The sequence below is a fragment of the Balaenoptera borealis genome (genome assembly GCF_965194805.1).
Source record: "Balaenoptera borealis genome assembly, chromosome: 16".
Lineage (NCBI taxonomy): Eukaryota > Metazoa > Chordata > Mammalia > Artiodactyla > Balaenopteridae > Balaenoptera > Balaenoptera borealis.
Genome location: NC_138872.1, coordinates 24,935,384 through 24,955,224, shown reverse-complemented (window position 1 = coordinate 24,955,224; position 19,841 = coordinate 24,935,384). Strand labels below are relative to the sequence as shown.

Sequence of the window (19,841 nt, the reverse complement as noted above, 5' to 3'; positions counted from 1 at the left end):
TTTGCTTGTTAAAATTGTTAAATATTCTGTAATAAAACAAAGTTTGTATTTGATGTGATTTTAACTCTGTTAATATGTATCTATGTAGATGAAGATTAGAAGAAAATTTAATCTGATTCAATCAATATGTCCAAAAATTTGAGTCAGTCAGTAGAAGTTGAGCACTGAATATTTGATATAAAGGAATTATTGTTCACTTTTTTGGTGTGATGATAGAATTGTAGTTATGTTTTTAAAAAACATAAATAAAAAAACAAAGACGCAGACGTAGAGAATGGACTTGAGGACACAGTGGGGGAAGGGGAAGCTGGGACCAAGTGAGAGAGTAGCACTGACATATACACACTACCAAATGTAAAATGGATGGCTAGTGGGAAGCTGCTGCATAGCACAGGGAGATCAGCAGTGCTTTGTGACCACCTAGAGGGGTGGGATAGGGAGGGTGGGAGGGAGGCTCAAAAGGTAGGGGATATGGGGATATATGTATACATATAGCTGATTCACTTAGTTGTACAGCAGAAACTAACCCAACATTGTAAAGCAATTATACTCCAATAAATATGTAAAAAAAAAAAAAAAAAAAACTTTAAGCTGCTTCAAGAAAGGAATAGCTTATACTCCTGAATCTCCCCCAGCATTGAGCATAGCATTGAGCATATTTTAGGTTAAGACCTTAATTAATGATGAACTAACCTTGAGTTACAGAGATTTTGCATAATAAATTATGCAAATTAAAATAAAAAGAGGCCTCATCTTATAGAAATATATACTGAGATGTTTGTTTAAAATGAAATTATATGCTATCTAGAGTATGGATAGGGGCATAATGGAATAAGATTGGTATTGTATTGAAGCTGAGATACCTGTACATAGGGTTCATTTATTTTACTTATATATATATTTGACACTTTTCATAAAGTTTTAAAAAATTATTTTTATACTCAGAATTTAAAGGTAAAATCTGAACTTCCTCATAGTTTTTTTTATATTTATTTACCAGAATGGTAGCTGAATGGAGGTTGTCTCGCGGTGTTGAAGAACAGACACAAGCCTTCTTTGAGGGCTTTAATGAAATTCTTCCCCAGCAGTATTTGCAGTACTTTGATGCAAAGGAATTAGAGGTAATGAATTGTTCTTTCCTCTGCAGTATGCTGGTAAATAATGCCTTCAGGTGTCTGTTTTCAACTCACTTTATCATCTTTCCAATGGCAATAGTATTTTTTATTCAGGCAGTATGTTTCTGAAGCATCCCCCGTGGTTAAAAGAAGTCCATAATTTATCCAAATATATAAAGTGTTACCAAAAAAAGAAAAGTATTAGACCCTCTGTCCAGTGAGTGACTTATATACCTGAATATGTGTATATATGACACCAATCATGGAAACTCAGCTTTTACAAAAAATATAGATAAAATTCTTGATACACAGTTTACAAGCCAAAGCCTCCTGATTAAATTTTTGAAAGTTGTTTAATACTAGTCTTAACTATGTCTAGCATTTTTATATAGGTTGTACAGTTACCTAAAGAAACCATTTGTCTTTTTCATCTCTAAAGGTTCTTTTATGTGGAATGCAAGAGATTGATTTGAATGACTGGCAAAGACATGCCATCTACCGTCATTACACTAGGACAAGCAAACAAATCATGTGGTTTTGGCAGGTTTGTCTCAGTTTCTTTCTTTTGGAAGACATACCATAATTTTTGTAGAAATTGCTTACCACATATGGAAATGAGTCACAGAAAAAAATGTAGCAGTATGTTAAGGCTCCTCATTCCATTCTATGCATTACAATAAATGAATACCGATTATAACAGCATTCTTTGATTATTGCCAAGTAAGCAACACACACCTTGCACCTTTGCCCAGAGTATAAGACAACCCCAGATAATAATATTCCCCTGCATTTGATCTAAATGCTTTTGGAATTTTATAGAACTGTCTGAAGTATGGTTTTCATCATTCATATCTCATTGAGAATTATTTAATGCTTAGAAGGTGTAACTTAAGTGAGAGCCTTGGTTTGGAATCATAATGGTGTCTCTTCACAAAATTTCTGCTATAAGCACCATGAAAAGTTGCTCAGCATCACTAATCATTAGGGAAGTGCAAATTAAAACCACAGTGAGACATATATATACCCATTAAAAGGTGGCTGTTATTAAAAAAAAAAAAAAAGAAAGAATCATCCTTGGTACGGATGTGGAGAAATTGGAACTCTCCTGCATTGCTGCTGGCAATATAAAATGGTACACCACTGTGGAAAACAGTTGGTGGTTCCTCAAAACGTTAAACATAGAATTAATATGGTCTAGCAATTCTACTCCTAGGTATAACCAAAAGAATTGAAAGCAGGGACTCAAACAGATACTTGTATAACTATGTTCATATCAGCATTATTCACATTAGCCAAAAGGTGGAAGCAACCTAAAATGTCTATCAAGAGATGATTGGATAAACCAAATGTGGTATATATATATACAGTGGAATATTGTCCAACCTTAAGAAGAAAGGGAATTCTGACATAGGCTACAACATGGGTGAACCTTAAGGATATTATGCTAAGTGAAATTAGCCAGGCACAAAAGGACAAATATTGTATGAGTCCACTTATATGAGGTATCTAGAATAAGCAAATTTATAGAGACAGAAAGTAGAATAAAGGTTACCAGGGACTGGGGAGAAGGGAGGCAGAAGCAAGGAGATAAGTTTAATGAAATGAGTTTTTGTTTGATATAATAAAAAAGTTCTGTAAATAGTGGTGATGGTTACACAACAGTGTGAATGTACTTAATGGCATTGAACTGTACACTTAAAATGGTAAATTTTTATGTTAATGTATATTTAACCACAGTAAAAAAAAAAATTTTAATGCCTGCTAATTATGTAAAGAAATTTATGTAAAGAAATTCATAAGAAGCTGAGATGACTGGGCTTCTGTAACAAATACAATTAGTACAGTAGGATAAAAATTCTTTACAAAAAAAACATTTGGCTGAGACAAAATTCTTGTGCTACAGGCTGGAAAGCATTCTCTAGACACTTAATGTTTTGAATTAGAATTGTAGGAGTTAAAAGCCACATAATTCTGGCAACACATAGCTACACCAAAACATAAAGAACATTGAGAGAAGAACGTTACTGGGATATATCTTGGTCAGAATTTGTGAGCTTGATTTCATTTGTTCATAAAACCAAAAAGTCTGTTCTGACTCAACCTCTGTGTCCTTTGTAACGACATGAATTTCTATAGGACAGGCAGATCTAGAGGGAAAAGGAGGGGTGCCCTAGAAGAGCTGATCTTGAGACTGCATGTGTAAGGAGTTCTTGGGCCCAGGGCACTCTTCTTTTTCTGTTTCCCTATAAGGATGTGGTAGTAGGATTGGTATAGGGGAAGGTTGGTAGGGCTTTTGACAAACATGGAGAAGCTCTACCATCCACAGTGGTGGGTTCAGTCATTTTCCAGTGCATCTAACACTGGGAGTTTGGTTAAGATTTGAAATGATTTTTTTCTTTCTTGTTTAGTATTCTGAACGTCACATATGACCTATGTATCTCTTTAAATGTGCTTTTAACAGTTTGTTAAAGAAATCGATAATGAGAAGAGAATGAGACTTTTGCAGTTTGTAACTGGAACCTGCCGATTGCCAGTTGGAGGATTTGCTGACCTCATGGGTATGTCTACAGGATCACTTTTCCTATACAGAAAATTGTTTATCACACTGCTGTTGTATTAATGTGTATACAGTGTATCAAATAACAAAGACAAGTATATTTTCTTAATTAGACACAGTTAACCTGGATTTGTGTCAACTTTTTTTTAAAATTATTTATTTATTTATTTATTTATTTATTTATGGCTGTGTTGGGTCTTCGTTTCTGCATGAGGGCTTTCTCTAGTTGCGGCAAGTGGGGGCCACTCTTCATCGCGGTGCGCGGGCCTCTCATTATCACGGCCTCTCTTGTTGCGGAGCCAGGCTCCAGACGCGCAGGCTCAGTAATTGTGGCTCACGGGCCTAGTTGCTCCGCGGCTTGTGGGATCTTCCCAGACCAGGACTCAAACCCATGTCCCCTGCATTGGCAGGCAGATTCTCAACCACTGCGCCACTAGGGAAGCCCTGTGTCAACTTTTAAATCGCTTTGTAATCCTTATCTCTAGAAGTTTTTAACTCTTAGGCTAGATCCCATGTTTTAACTCAGTAGGATAATGGTCTTCTATATGTAGATCTGTTTCTTCATTCAGTCATAAGGCAAACATTTCACTGTCTCCTATGAGAGACACTACTATTGTTTGTATTATATTTTAATGACTTGTTTACCACTCTTCCCTGTTATACCTGGAGCTCTTTGAGATATAGATCCATATCTTCATCTTTTTATTTCTAGTGCCTAGTACAGTGCCTGTCACATAATAGTCACTGATTAAATTGTATGTTATTTTGAAATGAATGACCTTAAGAATATTTATTTTGTGACTAAATAAATAAATTCAAGTCTTTCTTTAACACCAACACTATGCAAGTACCATAAGAGGATAGAAGTTGTGATCCCTAAGTCTTTTTCAGCTGGAGAAGAGAGTCAGAATTAAAGAATTAAATAGGCAATTCTGGATACAGTGTGTGGAACCAGTTCAAAAGACTTTAAAAGCCAGACCAAAAGAATTTGGACATTACTTAGGGTTTTGGAAGCTGTGGGAACTTTTTGAGGACAGGTGAACTTGCTGAAGCTGCCTTTTAGGAAGATTTGATAGTAAGGTATAGCATGCAAATGGAAGAGCCTGGAAATAGGAAGAATGATTAGAGCAATGATAAGAACCTGATCTTAGGAGATAAAATAAGGATGGAAAAGAAGAGAGAAATGCTAGAGAAGTTCCAAAGGTAGAAATAGGACTTGATTAGAAAATGAAATATAAAGGAAGAATGTTTACCATGTTATGAAACATGGAGAAGTTGTGAAATGTAAAGAATCTGCTGACAAAAAATTGCAGAGGAAGGAACACTCCCAAACTCATTCTGAGGCCACCATCACCCTGATACCAAAACCAGACGAAGACACTACAAAAAAAGAAAATTACAGACCAATATCACTGATGAATATAGATGCAAAAATCCTCAACAAAATACTAGCAAACAGAATCCAACAGCACATTAAAAGGATCATACACCACGATCAAGTGGGATTTATCCCAGGGATGCAAGGATTCTTCAATATACGCAAATCAATCAATGTGATACACCATATTAACAAATTGAAGAATAAAAACTATATGATCATCTCAATAGATGCAGAAAAAGCTTTTGACAAAATTCAACACCCATTTATGGTAAAAACTCTCCAGAAAGTGGGCATAGAGGGAACCTACCTCAACATAATAAAGGCCATATATGACAAACCCACAGCAAACATCATTCTCAATGGTGAAAAACTGAAAGCATTTCCTCTAAGATCAGGAACGAGACAAGGATGTCCACTCTCACCACTATTATTCAACATAGTTCTGGAAGTCCTAGCCACAGCAATCAGAGAAGAAAAAGAAAAGGAATACAAATTGGGAAAGAAGAAGTAAAACTGTCACTGTTTGCAGATGACATGATACTATACATAGAGAATCCTAAAACTGCCACCAGAAAACTGCTAGAGCTAATTAATGGATATGGTAAAGTTGCAGGATACAAAATTAATGCACAGAAATCTCTTGCATTCCTATACACTAATGATGAAAAATCTGAAAGAGAAATCATGGAAACACTCCCATTTACCATTGCAACAAAAAGAATAAAATACCTAGGAGTAAACCTACCTAGGGAGACAAAAGACCTGTATGCAGAAAACTATAAGACACTGATGAAAGAAATTAAAGATGATACCAAGAGATGGAGAGATCCATGTTCTTGGATTGGAAGAATCAACATTGTGAAAATGACTATACTACCCAAAGCAATCTACAGATTCAATGCAATCCCTATCAAATTACCAATGGCATTTTTTACAGAGCTGGAACAAATCATCTTAAAATTTGTATAGAGCCACAAAAGACCCCGAATAGCCAAAGCAGTCTTGAGGGAAAAAAACGGAGCTGGAGGAATCAGACTCCCTGACTTCAGACTATACTACAAAGCTACAGTAATCAAGACAATATGGTACTGGCACAAAAACAGAAACATAGATAAATGGAACAAGATAGAAAGCCCAGAGATAAACCCACGCACCTGTGGTCAACTAATCTATGACAAAGGAGGCAAAGATATACAATGGAGAAAAGACAGTCTCTTCAATAAGTGGTGCTGGGAAAACTGGACAGCTACATGTAAAAGAATGAAATTAGAATACTCCCTAACACCATACACAAAAATAAACTCAAAATGGATTCGAGACCTAAATGTAAGACTGGACACTATAAAACTCTTAGAGGAAAACATAGGAAGAACACTCTTTGACATAAATCACAGCAAGATCTTTTTTGATCCACCTCCTAGAGTAATGGAAATAAAAACAAAAATAAACGAATGGGACCTAATGAAACTTCAAAGCTTTTGCACAGCAAAGGAAACCATAAACGAGGAAAAGACAACCCTCAGAATGGGAGAAAATATTTGCAAACGAATCAACGGACAAAAGATTAATCTCCAAAATATATAAACAGCTCATTCAGCTCAATATTAAAGAAACAAACACCCCAATCCAAAAATGGGCAGAAGACCTAAATAGACATTTCTCCAAGGAAGACATACAGATGGCCACAAAGCACATGAAAAGATGCTCAACATCACTAATTATTAGAGAAATGCAAATCAAAACTACAATGAGGTATCACCTCACACCAGTTAGAATGGGCATCATCAGAATATCTACAAACAACAAATGCTGGAGAGGGTGTGGAGAAAAGGGAACCCTCTTGCACTGTTGGTGGGAATGTAAATTGATACAGCCACTATGGAGAACAATATGGAGGTTCCTTAAAAAACTAAAAATAGAATTACCATATGACCCAGCAATCCCACTACTGGGCACATACCCAGAGAAAACCGTAATTCAAAAAGACACATGCACCCGAATGTTCATTGTAGCACTATTTACCATAGCCAGGTCATGGAAGCAACCTAAATGCCCATCAACAGGCGAATGGATAAAGAAGTTGTGGTACATATATACAATGGAATATTACTCAGCCATAAAAAGGAACGAAATTGAGTCATTTGTTGAGATGTGGATGGATCTAGAGACTGTCATACAGAGTGAAGTAAGTCAGAAAGAGAAAAACAAATATCGTATATTAACGCATGTATGTGGAACCTAGAACAATGGTACAGATGAGCCAGTTTGCAGGGCAGAAGTTGAGACACAGATGTAGAGAACAGACATATGGACACCAAGGGGGGAAAACTGCGGTGGGATGGGGATGGTGGTGTGCTGAATTGGGCGATTGGGATTGACATGTATACACTGATGTGTATAAAATTGATGACTAATAAGAACCTGCAGTATAAAACAAACAAACAAAACAACTAATACTAAACTTTCATTGGGTTATTTGTATGGAAATATGTTAATATAAATGTTTCAGACATTACATGAAATTTCTAAAAATCTTAAAAAAAAAGAATCTGCTGAGTTTAAGGTGACTATCAGACAACCAAGTAGAAAATCTCAGTGAGGGGACAGTTTTACAGGTGTTGTTAAAGCACGAGTTTAGAGGTAAGAGTAGAGGGAGAAAGTAGACTCATAAGAGCAGTGAAGCAGTGACATTTGAAGCTGTGAGAATGGATGGGCTTATGCAGAAATAGAATACAGAGAAGAGTAGAGAGCCGATGCTTAGAAACATTTAGGGGTGAGACATGACTAGCCTAGAGACAGACTTAAAGGAGAGACCAGAGAATAAATATTTTAGTTTCTCCGAAGCAATATAGAAGGGAAGTTTTTATCTAGTGCTACAGAGAAAGAAGTCTCAAAAAGGATAATTTGTAAGTCCTTTGAGAATGCTCTGTAGTTTGAAAAAGAGAAACCATGTTGGCGGTTGGAGAGGTAAGGAATAGTGACCAAAATGAAGAAAAAACTGGTACAAGCTTCTCAGTATAAACTGGAAATCTGATTATTAAAAAAACAAGAACGAGGTCTTCTCTTGAGGATAATATTTGGGGTTGGATGGAGCAGTCTAAAGCAACACAAAAGGATACCTGTGGAAGACAGAGATAGTGAGATTGTGGTTCATCGAATTTTAGAGTACATTGGTTTAACCTTCCTTCCACCCAGTGTAGGAAAAGAAAGTTGTAAGAGTGATGTATATAACAATTTAATCTGGTGGTTTTTGACCTTATCAGATCTAATATCCCATTTTTTTAACATATTTATAATACCCTCACGGAATGAAGTTGGTAGATGTGAAATAATGTATCTACAATCTCCAAAAAATACAGATACATAACACTAATACAAAGAAGAAAATTTTTAAAAATGATTTATAAAGAAATAATATTTGTTTCAATACATGTACATTTGGGAAAAACTCTGTTAGAAGACACAAAATGTTGTTCCTATTTAGAAGAAAAGATTTGGGCTTAAGAGAAGGTCAGAAGCCCTTCTGTATAAGAATCACTGGAATATGAAAGAACAGATAGAAAAGGTAAGAAATAATAAATAGACTTAAATAAATATAAGAAAAAGAGGGAAATAACCTAAGTGAATTAAGGATAATATACTTGCCAGAATAAATTATAGCTGATCAAAGTAGAGAAAAATGAGGTAGATCTTATTTTAAAGTGTAGTGTCTAATCACGAAATTCCAGTATAGGCCAAGGCTCTGATATGTACAAAGGCCTCAGAGACCTTTTTAAAGTTGAAATAGGCTGAAAAATAGGAAAAGTGGTGCAAGAGTCTATCTGGAGGTTGTTTCGTTTAGGGACAGTGTCAGAGTAAGATTGAAAACAACAGGCAACCTGAAATTAACTTCAGTATATAATGTTTACAACATGATGTCTTACAATTCCATAAAATTTTAGAAAGCATCCAGGGTAATAGTATTTGATAACATGACATATTTGTAAAATAGCCTTTATCAATGAAATTCACTAAAATCCTTAATTTCATATTTCTCTGCTATTTTATTTTATTTTTTAAATTTTTATTTTTGTCTGCACTGGGTCTTCCTTGCTGTGTGCGGGATTTCTGTAGTTGTGGTGAGCGGGGGCTACTCTTCGTTGAGGTGCGCAGGCTTCTCATTGCAGTGGCTTCTCTTGTTGTGGAGCACGGGCCCTAGAGCACATGGGCTTCAGTAGTTGTGGCACGTGGGCTAAGTAGTTGTGGTTTGCGGGCTCTAGAACCCAGGCTCAGTAGTTGTAGCGCAGGGCTTAGTTGCTCCACGGCGTGTGATATCTTCCCGGAGCAGGGCTCGAATCCATCTCCCCTGCATTGGCAGGTGGATTCTTAACCACTGCGCCACCAGGGAAGTCCCTCTCTGCTATGTTAATATTTGATTCTAAGTCTATTAAAAGCAATCCAGACTCTACTATTACATACTAATTAGAACTATTAAACGAAACTTTCCATCTGTGTGGTTAGAAATGCTGTAATATATTGAGAGAATGTGCCAGTACATAAACCATTTAATAATTTCAAGCTTAATTATTTAATAATTTTAACTATCCTTTTTCATAATGACCATATCCTATAGTACTGGACTTTTCGCATAACTACTTGTGAAAACACTTCAATGTGATTAGATACAAAAGTACTACCACTTTATATTTGTACTGGGTTTAGTCAGGTGGAACATGAGAAAGTTCTTTGGGTATGACTATCTTATATATGGCGGAACAATAAGTGTGCCTGGCCCCTTCTTATTTAAAAGTCCAGTAGTACTACCAGTCCTTATGACCACCAGTAAATGCTTCTTAGGGAGCAGTAGTGACCTTTTTAGAAAACCAGTGCTTAAAGATAACCATTAACAGCTGACTCCAACACAAGGTAAATGAGAGGCAAGAATGGGGTGTTAGGTGTGTAAGGGTCTGCCCTATAGGACCTATAAGCACAAGCATTGTTAATATTGAATTCACTAGGTTGTTTACATTTTCTAAAGTTTTAACAATTTTCTATTTAAATCAAGTTTTGTAAGACAGTGAGCTGTAGTTTCCCTATTGTGTTTAAAACTAAAATTAAGCTTTTTATGTGTTCTGCTCTTATGTGAGGTATTATTAATTATAGCATTCTGTTATTCTGGCTAAGCAATACTAGATAAAAGTGCATTTTCTCCTCTTGGGTATACATTAACAATGTGGTTCTCAAACTCTAGCTCTCAATCAGAATCGCCTGGAAGCTTGTTAAAACACTGTTGCTGAGCCTCACCCCCAGAGTTTTTGATTCAATTCAGTAGGCTTGGGTTAGGGCCTGTGGATTTGTGATTCTTAACAAGTTCTCTGGTGATGCTGATGCAGCTGGATTGGGGATAACAATTTGAGAACCAGTGCATTATCAAACTGTTGATGATTTCACTTTTAGGGAGCAATGGGCCACAGAAATTCTGCATTGAAAAAGTTGGGAAAGAAAATTGGTTGCCTAGAAGTCATACCTGGTAAGTAAAATCAGAAAGATTCAGTTATATGTATAACTGAATCACTTTGCTGCAGACCTCAAACAAACACAACATTGTTAATCAACTATACTTCAAAATAAAAGAAAAATTAAAAAGACAAAAAAGAAAGAGCGTAGAAAATAGTTTTTTCGCATTTATCCTGTATATACTAAAACTTGTTAGAAATTAGAAATGAAATACTTTCCCCATGGTATTGAATTATTTTTAATAGCTTTAGTGAGACATAATGTAACAAAAAACTTACCCATTTTAATTCAGTGATATTTAGTAGATTTTCAGAAAAGTAACCATCACTATAATCTAGTTTTAGAGTATTTCCTTCATCCCAAAACAATCCCTGTTGCCATTAACAGTCAATTCCTCCCCCCACCCCCAATTTTTTTTTTTGAAATGTGATATTTAGAAAACTTAACTTTTCTCTGTAGGCAGAGGAAGAAATCAAGTCTAGATAGCTGTAGGGAGAGCTACTCTAACATGGTGACAGAAATACTATTTTCTCATTATAAACGTAGTTTAACCACATTTCCAAAAATGTACAAAACTAAAAACAAACCCTAATCTTGACTCAAATACAGTATATTGGAATTCAACCTAATGTCAACAATAGTTGAACTTTATTTTGTGGGACATTTCAGTAGTCATACATATACCTTGCAGGATATTTGTTTATTTTCCCTATCTACCCTTTTTATTTATTTTATTGTTTGCTCCTTTGTATTTTCATACATGCGGCTTTTTAAGAATAACAGCTTGGCATGTTTGTTGAAAATCAATTGACCGTAAATACATGGGTTTATTTCTGGATTCTCAATTCTATTCCATTGATCTATATGTCTGTCCTTAATGGCAGTAACATTGTCTTGATTACTGTAGCTTTTCAGTGAGTTTTGAAATTAAGTATGCATTCTCCAACTTTTTCAAGATTGTTTCTGCTCTTCTGGGTTCTTTGGATTTCCATATGAATTATAAGATCAGCTTGTCCATTTCTGCAAAGAGGTCAGCTGGGATTTTGATATGAATTGCTTTGATCAGTTTGGGGGAGTAAGGTCATCTTAACAGTATTAAGTCTTCTGATCCATGAATATCAGGTGTCTTTCCATTTGTTTAGGTGTTTAACTTATTTCAACAATGTTTTGTGGTTTTCATTACACGAGCCCTGCATTTCTTCTGATAAATTTATTCCTAAGTATTTTATTCTTTTTGAAGCTATTATAAATGGAATTGTTCTCTTAATTTCATTTCAGATTATTCATTGCTAGTATATTGAAATACAATTGATTTTTTTACATTCATCTTGTACACATATATTTTGATTTGATCTTTTCTCCCTTTTTTTAAGCTTGGAACAGATTGTGCCATTACATTATTGTGAATAGCTTATCTCAGTCACACATGAAAACCAGCCTCATTACTTTTTCAAGTTCCATGTTTCCATTTGTTCATTTCTATAACCGTAAATTTATTTTCCCTTTGTGGATAGCATTATTTCTTAAAATATAGCAGAAGGCCAAGGCTTTAGGGCAGATTCACTACCTGTTACCTTCTGAAGGTGTTCTTAATATGGCCCAAAATTAGAAGATGCCTTTAAAAACTCACAGCTAAGAATAGGACAGAGAAATTCAGTCCGACCAACGTATTAGATATTAGAGCCGAAAACTTTTTTATTCTTAATGGGGTATACTTAAAACCTTTTGATAAGAGACCTATGACTCACAAAGCCTGAAGTATTTACTGTCTAGCCCTTTACAGCAAAAGTTTGCTGACCACATATAGATTAGGGTGGATGGGAAAGCTTGAGAGGAGTGACATTTTACTGAGTACCTGCTGAGCACCAGTACTGTGCTATATATATGCTTGTTTATTCTTCACTCTATCCCGAGAGATAAATATTGTTATTCCCATTTTACCAAAGAAAAAACCGAGACTCAGAAAAGTAAAAAACACATGCTCAAGGGCCCAGTGACAGAGCTGGGATTTGAACCTAATTTTGTCTGGCTTTAAAACCATTGTTACACTGCCCATATTATTCTTAGTATATTTCCTTTTCTCAAGCTAACAATTCTTACTTTTAGTTTTAACCGCCTGGACCTGCCACCCTACAAGAGCTATGAGCAACTGAAGGAAAAGCTATTATTTGCTATTGAAGAAACAGAAGGATTTGGACAAGAGTGACTTCTGAGAGCTTGCACCGCCAAAGGACAAGAACTTATTTGCAATGTTTGTCCTTTTCCTTCTTTGCCTATTGCACATCTTGTAAAATTGGACTGTGACTGTTCAGAGAGTTACCTTGAGTGTAAGTAAATTAATGTTATCGTTGAGATTTATCTCCCAGTGATTCTGGATTTCTTTTCAATGTTCCAGAAATCAGATCTGCAAGTGACTAGTCAAAACCTTACTTAACATGGAATTAACACAACAATGAAATCTGCCTTGTCTTATTCCACTAGATTGTTTCCTTAACAAAAATTTTGTATATGTGTATCAGAAGTCTCATTTGGGAGTAGGGTTTTTTCTTTTAGAGATTCTGAAAATATGCAGGGAAGTCCCTTGGTAACTAAAATATGTAAGATCTTCCTATTAAGCCTCATGGTAAGAGGTATTTGTTTAAAATAGCCCAGCTTCTGGGGATGTGAGCAAACTTCTGGCTTGTGCTCTCCCTCTTATTTCAGCCTGGCCTGACTGTTGTTTTTCCTTTCCGGAGCATGAAATCCATGCATCATTTTGATGTTATCTCTAGAAAGGAGAGATATGAGACTCTTGTATCTCTCTACAAAGTAGTTTTGTTAATTTGAATTCAGAGAGAAGTTGGTCCCAGCCTGCAAATGACTGCATAACTCTCTTCATTTGGAAGTTTGTTTTCATTGCCTTGCAAATACTAAACTTCACAAACAGTATTAACACTATGCTTCCTTCACTGTCTGTTTAAAAGTTAACCTAGAATTGGAATTAATTTAGCTGAATTCTTTGAAGGCCATCAACAGTTTTTATATGTTCCTGTATATTAATTGCATCTTTATAATTTTATCATAATCCAACAACTTCAGTTACATTTAATTATTGCTAAGGAGTTCAAGTTATATCTAGAGTGCTTTCTAATCCAAGTAGAGGTCAATGAAACATCCTGTAAAATTACATTTTCATTAGGGAGGGAGAGCTGTGGTACTGGCTAAAAAGAAGAGAGTAATATGTTTATGCACAATACATTTCTAGTAACCACAGAAATGTATTCTCTATGTGAATTAAAACTTTTTAAACTGATAATTTCTCTGACACCTGTTAGAGTAGTTATTTCCATTCTTTCCCTTGTCCTTAGCTGGATATTCTGTTCACCTCTAAAAATTTTAACAGGTTTTCCCCATGACTGTTAGATTGCTCTGTTAGTAACTGATTAATGAATGCACTTTGACCTTTTCTGTGGTAATTTTTTTAACTTAGCCTGCTTAGACTCTGTGAAGATGACTGCTGTCAGAGGTTTGACTTTATGGACAGTGGGAGGAAGCCGAAGCCAGCTGAGTGCCTATCATAGCCGAACCCTGAGGACAGCCTCATAACTCATGAGATAGGGACTTTGGCAGGTTTCAGTACCATAGCGTGAACAAATAGCATTGAGCCAAAAATCAGCAGAGAATAGCAAACCCCTGTTGTATATGGAAAGAGAATGGGGGTTTTTGTCCCTAACTACTCTTCCTTTTACATCTTGGAAAAACAACAAAAACACTTTGCAACTTGTGTATCTGTACTCTAAAACACTGCCATCATAAAGCAGACTTAGGTGAGTGAAAGGGTTGCCTCATCTAGAAATTGTTAGTGTAAAGGGAGAGATTGGGCTCCCCCCAATCCTGTCTTTATTTTGATTTTATTCTACTTACTCTAGGAAATGTAGTACAGTCTCTAAGCCCTAGTTGTTTTCAAAGTAGTGACTCTGCCTTTTTGTTGGTAGGGGGCAAAAAACTGTTGCTTTGTCTTACAGAGCGAATGTCTGCCAACTACCCATTCGTTATATAAGTCTGAATTTTGGTAATATATGGCTATGGAGATTAAGCCTTCTATAAAGACTTCCTATTGAGGTGAATGCTCACATTGAAATGTAGTTACCTACAATATTTACTATAGATTTATGAGATTAAATTAAGAGATAATGTAAGAAAGTAGACTTTTTTTGTTCTACATAATGCTTGATGATTCATTTAGGGACCTAGAAATATTGTTCAAAAATGTATAAATATCATCCAAAAGGCTTTCTGCCCTATATTTTTAAAATACAGAATAGTTATATTTGAAGTAGTCCTGGCCCTAGTTCTATAGGGCTTGGCTATTTAATATTTTTATGGAAGAAACGTTTAGTTCTGGAAAAGGTAAATGCTTGTATATATTTTTGCAGCCTGGGATCTCCCTTACTCCATTTCTTCCTTTAATTTAAATGGCCACATGTATATGTCTTTCCCTGCTGTGTTAGGAAAATGGGGGCTGGATATCCCAAGAATCAGAGGTTATATAAAAATACTGCAAATAGACGGCAGACATAAATATCTACCAAATACTATCTTAAATTTTGGTCCAAATTGATCATTTGGAAATAGATTTATTGTAAGTGTTTAATTAGAGCGATTTCTTAAATCTGAACTAAATTGCTTTTAGAGTCCTTTTTTCTTTGTAAGCATTGTAAATGCTAATAAATCCTGTTAATTTTTTTACTGCATGTTATGTTGAAATAAAAACAAAGTAAAATGAGCAATTGCCTTATTCTTCTGCTCTTTTGGGAGGTTGGGGAAGGCAGCATTTCACATAGCCTGGGTCTGGAGGGAAGGACCTCACTTGTTTCATCAAATAGAGTGATTTAAAACTGGTCCAGCAGCTCATAATAATGAATTACTGCTCTGTCTTTTATGATCTTATATCAGAGTGCAGAAGAATGTAATTTCATAAGACTTACAATAACTCTATTTAAAATTCAGGTACTAGTTTTTCATCAAGAGATTGACATACCAATGTCAATTCATCTGAAATTTTAGTGAAACATGACTCACCTGCCCAAAGAGGTCTCATCCTAAATGAACTCTTTCAGTCAAACCCACTCTGCTACTTTTTATTTACCTGCTTAATAATCTGAAATGTTATTAGGGACGACTCATGGAATTAGACTTCTCTATTTTTATATCCCTCCTTGTTTTGGATGTAACTCCATCCTTTTAAACTCCTTTAGGTTAACTACTTCTATTTAACATTATTGGCATCTCCAGCCCCCCTCATTTTTTTGTTTTTCTTTTAGGGTTATTTACAAAATTATTTGTATATATGCTATGCTTTCATTAACCAAAAATGGAATGGCAGCACTGGATTGTATATTACTGTATTGGAGTTCCTTTGTTTTCTTGAACTGTAATTTCAAACACTCAGGTAACTTTACAAATACCACAAGGAGTGAAGTGCTCTTATAAAGGTCCTGCAGGGGGCTGCCTCACTTGCATTTCCTTAAAAGTTGTAAGACTGTTTACAATTAAACTTTTTGGTCCTTCATTCACACACTTTTCTTTTAGTCTTGAGTAAGGTTTTCCCCACTTGCAGGGAAGCCTTCTATGTGAACAGGTCATATAGATTTCTGCCCCTCTGCTTTTGTAAGTGAGCAGGTTACAGCCTGTCTTGTACTCTGGAGTAGATAGGAAAAAAACTAGAAAGACTCAGGTGAGACTGGATTTAGTGCCAGTGTTGAAGAGAACCAAGATGAAGACATCTCCTTTTCTGGGACAACCAAGGGTTTCCCTAAGACAGGATCCCAGCCATAGGTGCTCAATAGAGAATTACCAGCTGGCTACCAAGACTTTTTCTTATTAGGAAACCAAGTGATCATGCTCTTATTTAAAATAGATCCAGGGGAAAGATGCTAAGGGAAGTGGGGTTTTTTTAATATCCTCATCTAACAGTGACTGGAGGACAGGTTCCTTCCAGATCCTGCAAAGTAGGCCCTATCCTATTTATTCTGTCCTATATAAGCAGCTAGAAAGCTCTAGTTTTCAGCGTGGCTAAAAAAAGAGGGAAGACGTGTTCCCCCAGCATGAGGAAATCTTCCATGGGAAAATAAGTAGTTACTTTTACTGACCATTTGGCTGTCCAGCCCCAAACCCTATAAAGCATCAAACTGGGACTCAGCTATGGCTGACTGGCTGCTATTCTCTGGACTTTTAGGAAGAGTGTCTCACATTGTGTAACTCCAGAACAGAAACTGCTGTCACTCACAGCTCATTTCATTGGTCAATTCCCATATGTCTGTAGGGCTCCTTTGTGGTCAGGACATTTAGGGGAAGGATCCACGGTAATCTTCCAGGTCTTCAGTGGAGACCTAGGAAGGACAGTTTTGGTCCCTTATGAACAGGTTCCCACTGAGCAGAGATGCTGTGGGCAGGAGGGTTTCCTCAAAGAAACTCACAGGGAAGGACCTTGAGAATTTTCAGTCATACCTGCAGATCACTGAAAATAGCCATGCTGTTATTTTCCTCATTTCTAATTCAGACCTCTTCTATTTATCTTCTCTATCCTAGCGACCAATATCACACCTATATTTCCTTAGTCCAGGACAACTGTCAACATTTATTACTATGTCCCAGACACTTAGATATGCCACATGCACTGTCAGTCTTCCTGGTCACTTTCAGAGACGAATGATTATCTCTATTTTATAGAATAGAAAATAGGCTCAACGTAATTGAGTAACTTGAAGTGTCCACAGCTATTAAGTGGCAAGAGTGCAAACTGGAATCCAGGACTGTCTGATTCCAAAGACTGCATGCTTAAACGTTTTGCTGTACTGCTACTCACAACAACCCTGGGAGTTTTCCATAACCAGTTCAGCTGTTCCATCTAATTGGTCTCCAAATCCTATCAAATCCATCTCCAAAACTTCTTTTGAATCACTTCTTTCGGAGCTGCCCCCCATTGCCACAGCCCACATCCATCATCCCTACCGTGGTTAACTGTAGCAACTTCTTGTCATTGCCTCCATTCTCTCCAGTCCATCTGTGCTGCCTCAGAATGATTTGTGGAAGAGTTGTCTCATGGTTCTCCCCTCTTAAAATATTACAGTGGTTCCTCCATTGCCACAGAATAAACTCCAAAACTCATAAACCTGTCACTCAAGGCCCTGACTACTTCCAACTCCTCAATTCTTATTCTGGCTCCAGTCACATGAACTTTCTGCTTCTGTGATTGTGACCTTGTTCAATTCATTCACCCCCTCTCAGTCTGTTTCTCCATATGTAAGATGGTGGTGATGATCATCCTGTGCTTATCTCCCAGGATATTTTGAGGTCCAGTCACTACAGCCCTTCTTCCCCTTCCTAAACGCTTTTATAATGTTTCCAGATTCAATAATCATTTCTTTGTATCCAATCCTTTTTTTTTTTTAACTTTACTTTGAAATAATTTTAGACTTACAGAGCTGTTGCAAAAAAATAGTATAGTACAGAGAACTCCTGCACACACTTCACCCAGCTTTCCCCAATGTTAACATCCCATATAACTTGGTACAATTATAAAAACTTCACATGGGTAAAATGACACTAAACTACAACCTTTATACAGGTATCACCAGTTTTCCCACCAGTGTCATTTTTCTCAGTCTCTTCCAATCTGTGACAGTTCCTCATTCAGACCTTGACATTTTTTGAAGAGTATTGATCTGGCACCTTGTAGAATGTCCTAAGTTTGGTTAATGTTTTCTTATGGTTAAGGCCATGGATTTTTTTGTGTGAAAGACACCATAGAGGTGGTGTGCCCTTGGTGCATGATATCAGAGGGCACATATCAATATATCCCATTACCAGTTATGTTAACCTTGATCCTCTGGTTAAGATGGTGCCTGCCAGGTTTCCTCACTGTAAAGTCACTATTCAATCCTCTTAATATGCAGACGCCCCTAGAAGGAAAACCAAGTCCTCCCCCAATTGAAAGAGGCTACAGTGGAATGAATTTTTGGAGATAGATCATCTGCGTTGAATTCAGCAAGCTCCAGTGCCTCGAAGGAACACTGTAAGCTGAGGCTAACTAATTCACAAATTATTTCCTGCTAGAGAACCCATAAATTTTTGTGGAAAACGGAACAACATAGTGTTGCAATAAAAATAGAAGTGAGATTTTTTTTTCCCCTCTCCTGAGAACAAGGAAAGTAAAGGGAACAGTGAACAGGCTGGAGAAGAAAACATAACCTGGCCTGAAAGTGTTAATCACTCCTTGCTTTATTTTAACTGTTACTAATCGGTAGTGTCTAACTGGATTTGTACTTCACAAAGCTAACCTCACTCCCTGACACTATGTAAATTACATCCTGCACCTATCACGCTAACGCTGTGTGAGTTACATCCTGGGCCTATCAACCCCTAACTTTATGTAAATTACATCGTGGTCCTGGTGTTTATTATTCCCTGCGCCCCCTGGTAACAAATCACCCCCTGTAGCTTTTGCATTTCAGAAAGAAGGTCGTAGGCAGATAAACCAAAGGGACCCAATTACCGGACTGCCTAACGCCAGCTATGACTGTTTTGAAATAATGCAAGGAGAAAAAGAATGCGAGACCTTCACTACCTTGATCCTTATCATATACCGGGGACTGCGAGCCCCACATATAAAATCTCCGTTTGGGGGTGGGGGGCCACACACAGTTCTTGAGGCGCTAGCCTGCTGTGTCTTCCCTTCTGCCTGGCAGAGGAATAAAGCCATCTCTCTTATCCTCCAAAATCTGTCTCGTATTTCTTCAGCATCGGCGCACAGAGAGCCAAGATTTGTTGGCAACAATAGGGCTCCAGGAAGAAGGTGAGAAAACGAGGGAGCACAGAAATGCGAAGTGGCTTCTCCAAGGGAACACCGGGTGGCCGCTGAGCTCGGGCTTCAAAGGCTTCAGACTCCCAGGCTAGACCTGACCGCTTCTCTCAGAGCCTGCATGGAATATTCCCAAGGGAGTCGCTCTGGAGACCCCAGGGACGCTTGACTCCAGCCCGATCTCCGGATTTTCCCGCGTTTTCGGAGCTTTTTGGCTTCGCGCCTCATTTTGCCTGAAAGGAGGTCTCAGCAACCCCCGTCCTCGCCTTCAGAATCGCTCACCACCCTTAACCTAGAACCTGCAGATCCAGCTCAGACGTCGGTTGAGAGTTGAAAGCCTCTTCCAACAACGCGAACCAGCGTCTTTTCGGCACAGTGGGAATTAGGAATTTTCCATAGCTTAAGTGCTCCTTTGCTGTTCACTTTCGGACAGCACAGGGCAAGTTCCCC

At 37.1% G+C, this 19,841-nt stretch overlaps 1 protein-coding gene across 2 annotated transcripts in view; it reads left to right on the top strand.

Annotated features, from left to right (window-relative positions):
* The window catches only part of ITCH (itchy E3 ubiquitin protein ligase), a 123,347-nt gene extending 107,247 nt beyond the window's left edge, over positions 1–16,100 (top strand). For both annotated transcript variants that reach the window (XM_082358810.1, XM_082358809.1), the window contains 5 exons: positions 1,001–1,121; positions 1,555–1,659; positions 3,577–3,673; positions 10,490–10,562; positions 12,656–16,100. In XM_082358810.1, coding sequence (XP_082214936.1) covers positions 1,001–1,121; positions 1,555–1,659; positions 3,577–3,673; positions 10,490–10,562; positions 12,656–12,755 — 496 coding nt within the window. In that variant the 3' untranslated portion in view covers positions 12,756–16,100. The remainder of the gene's footprint in view (positions 1–1,000; positions 1,122–1,554; positions 1,660–3,576; positions 3,674–10,489; positions 10,563–12,655) is intronic.
* The last annotated feature ends 3,741 nt before the right edge of the window (positions 16,101–19,841 follow it).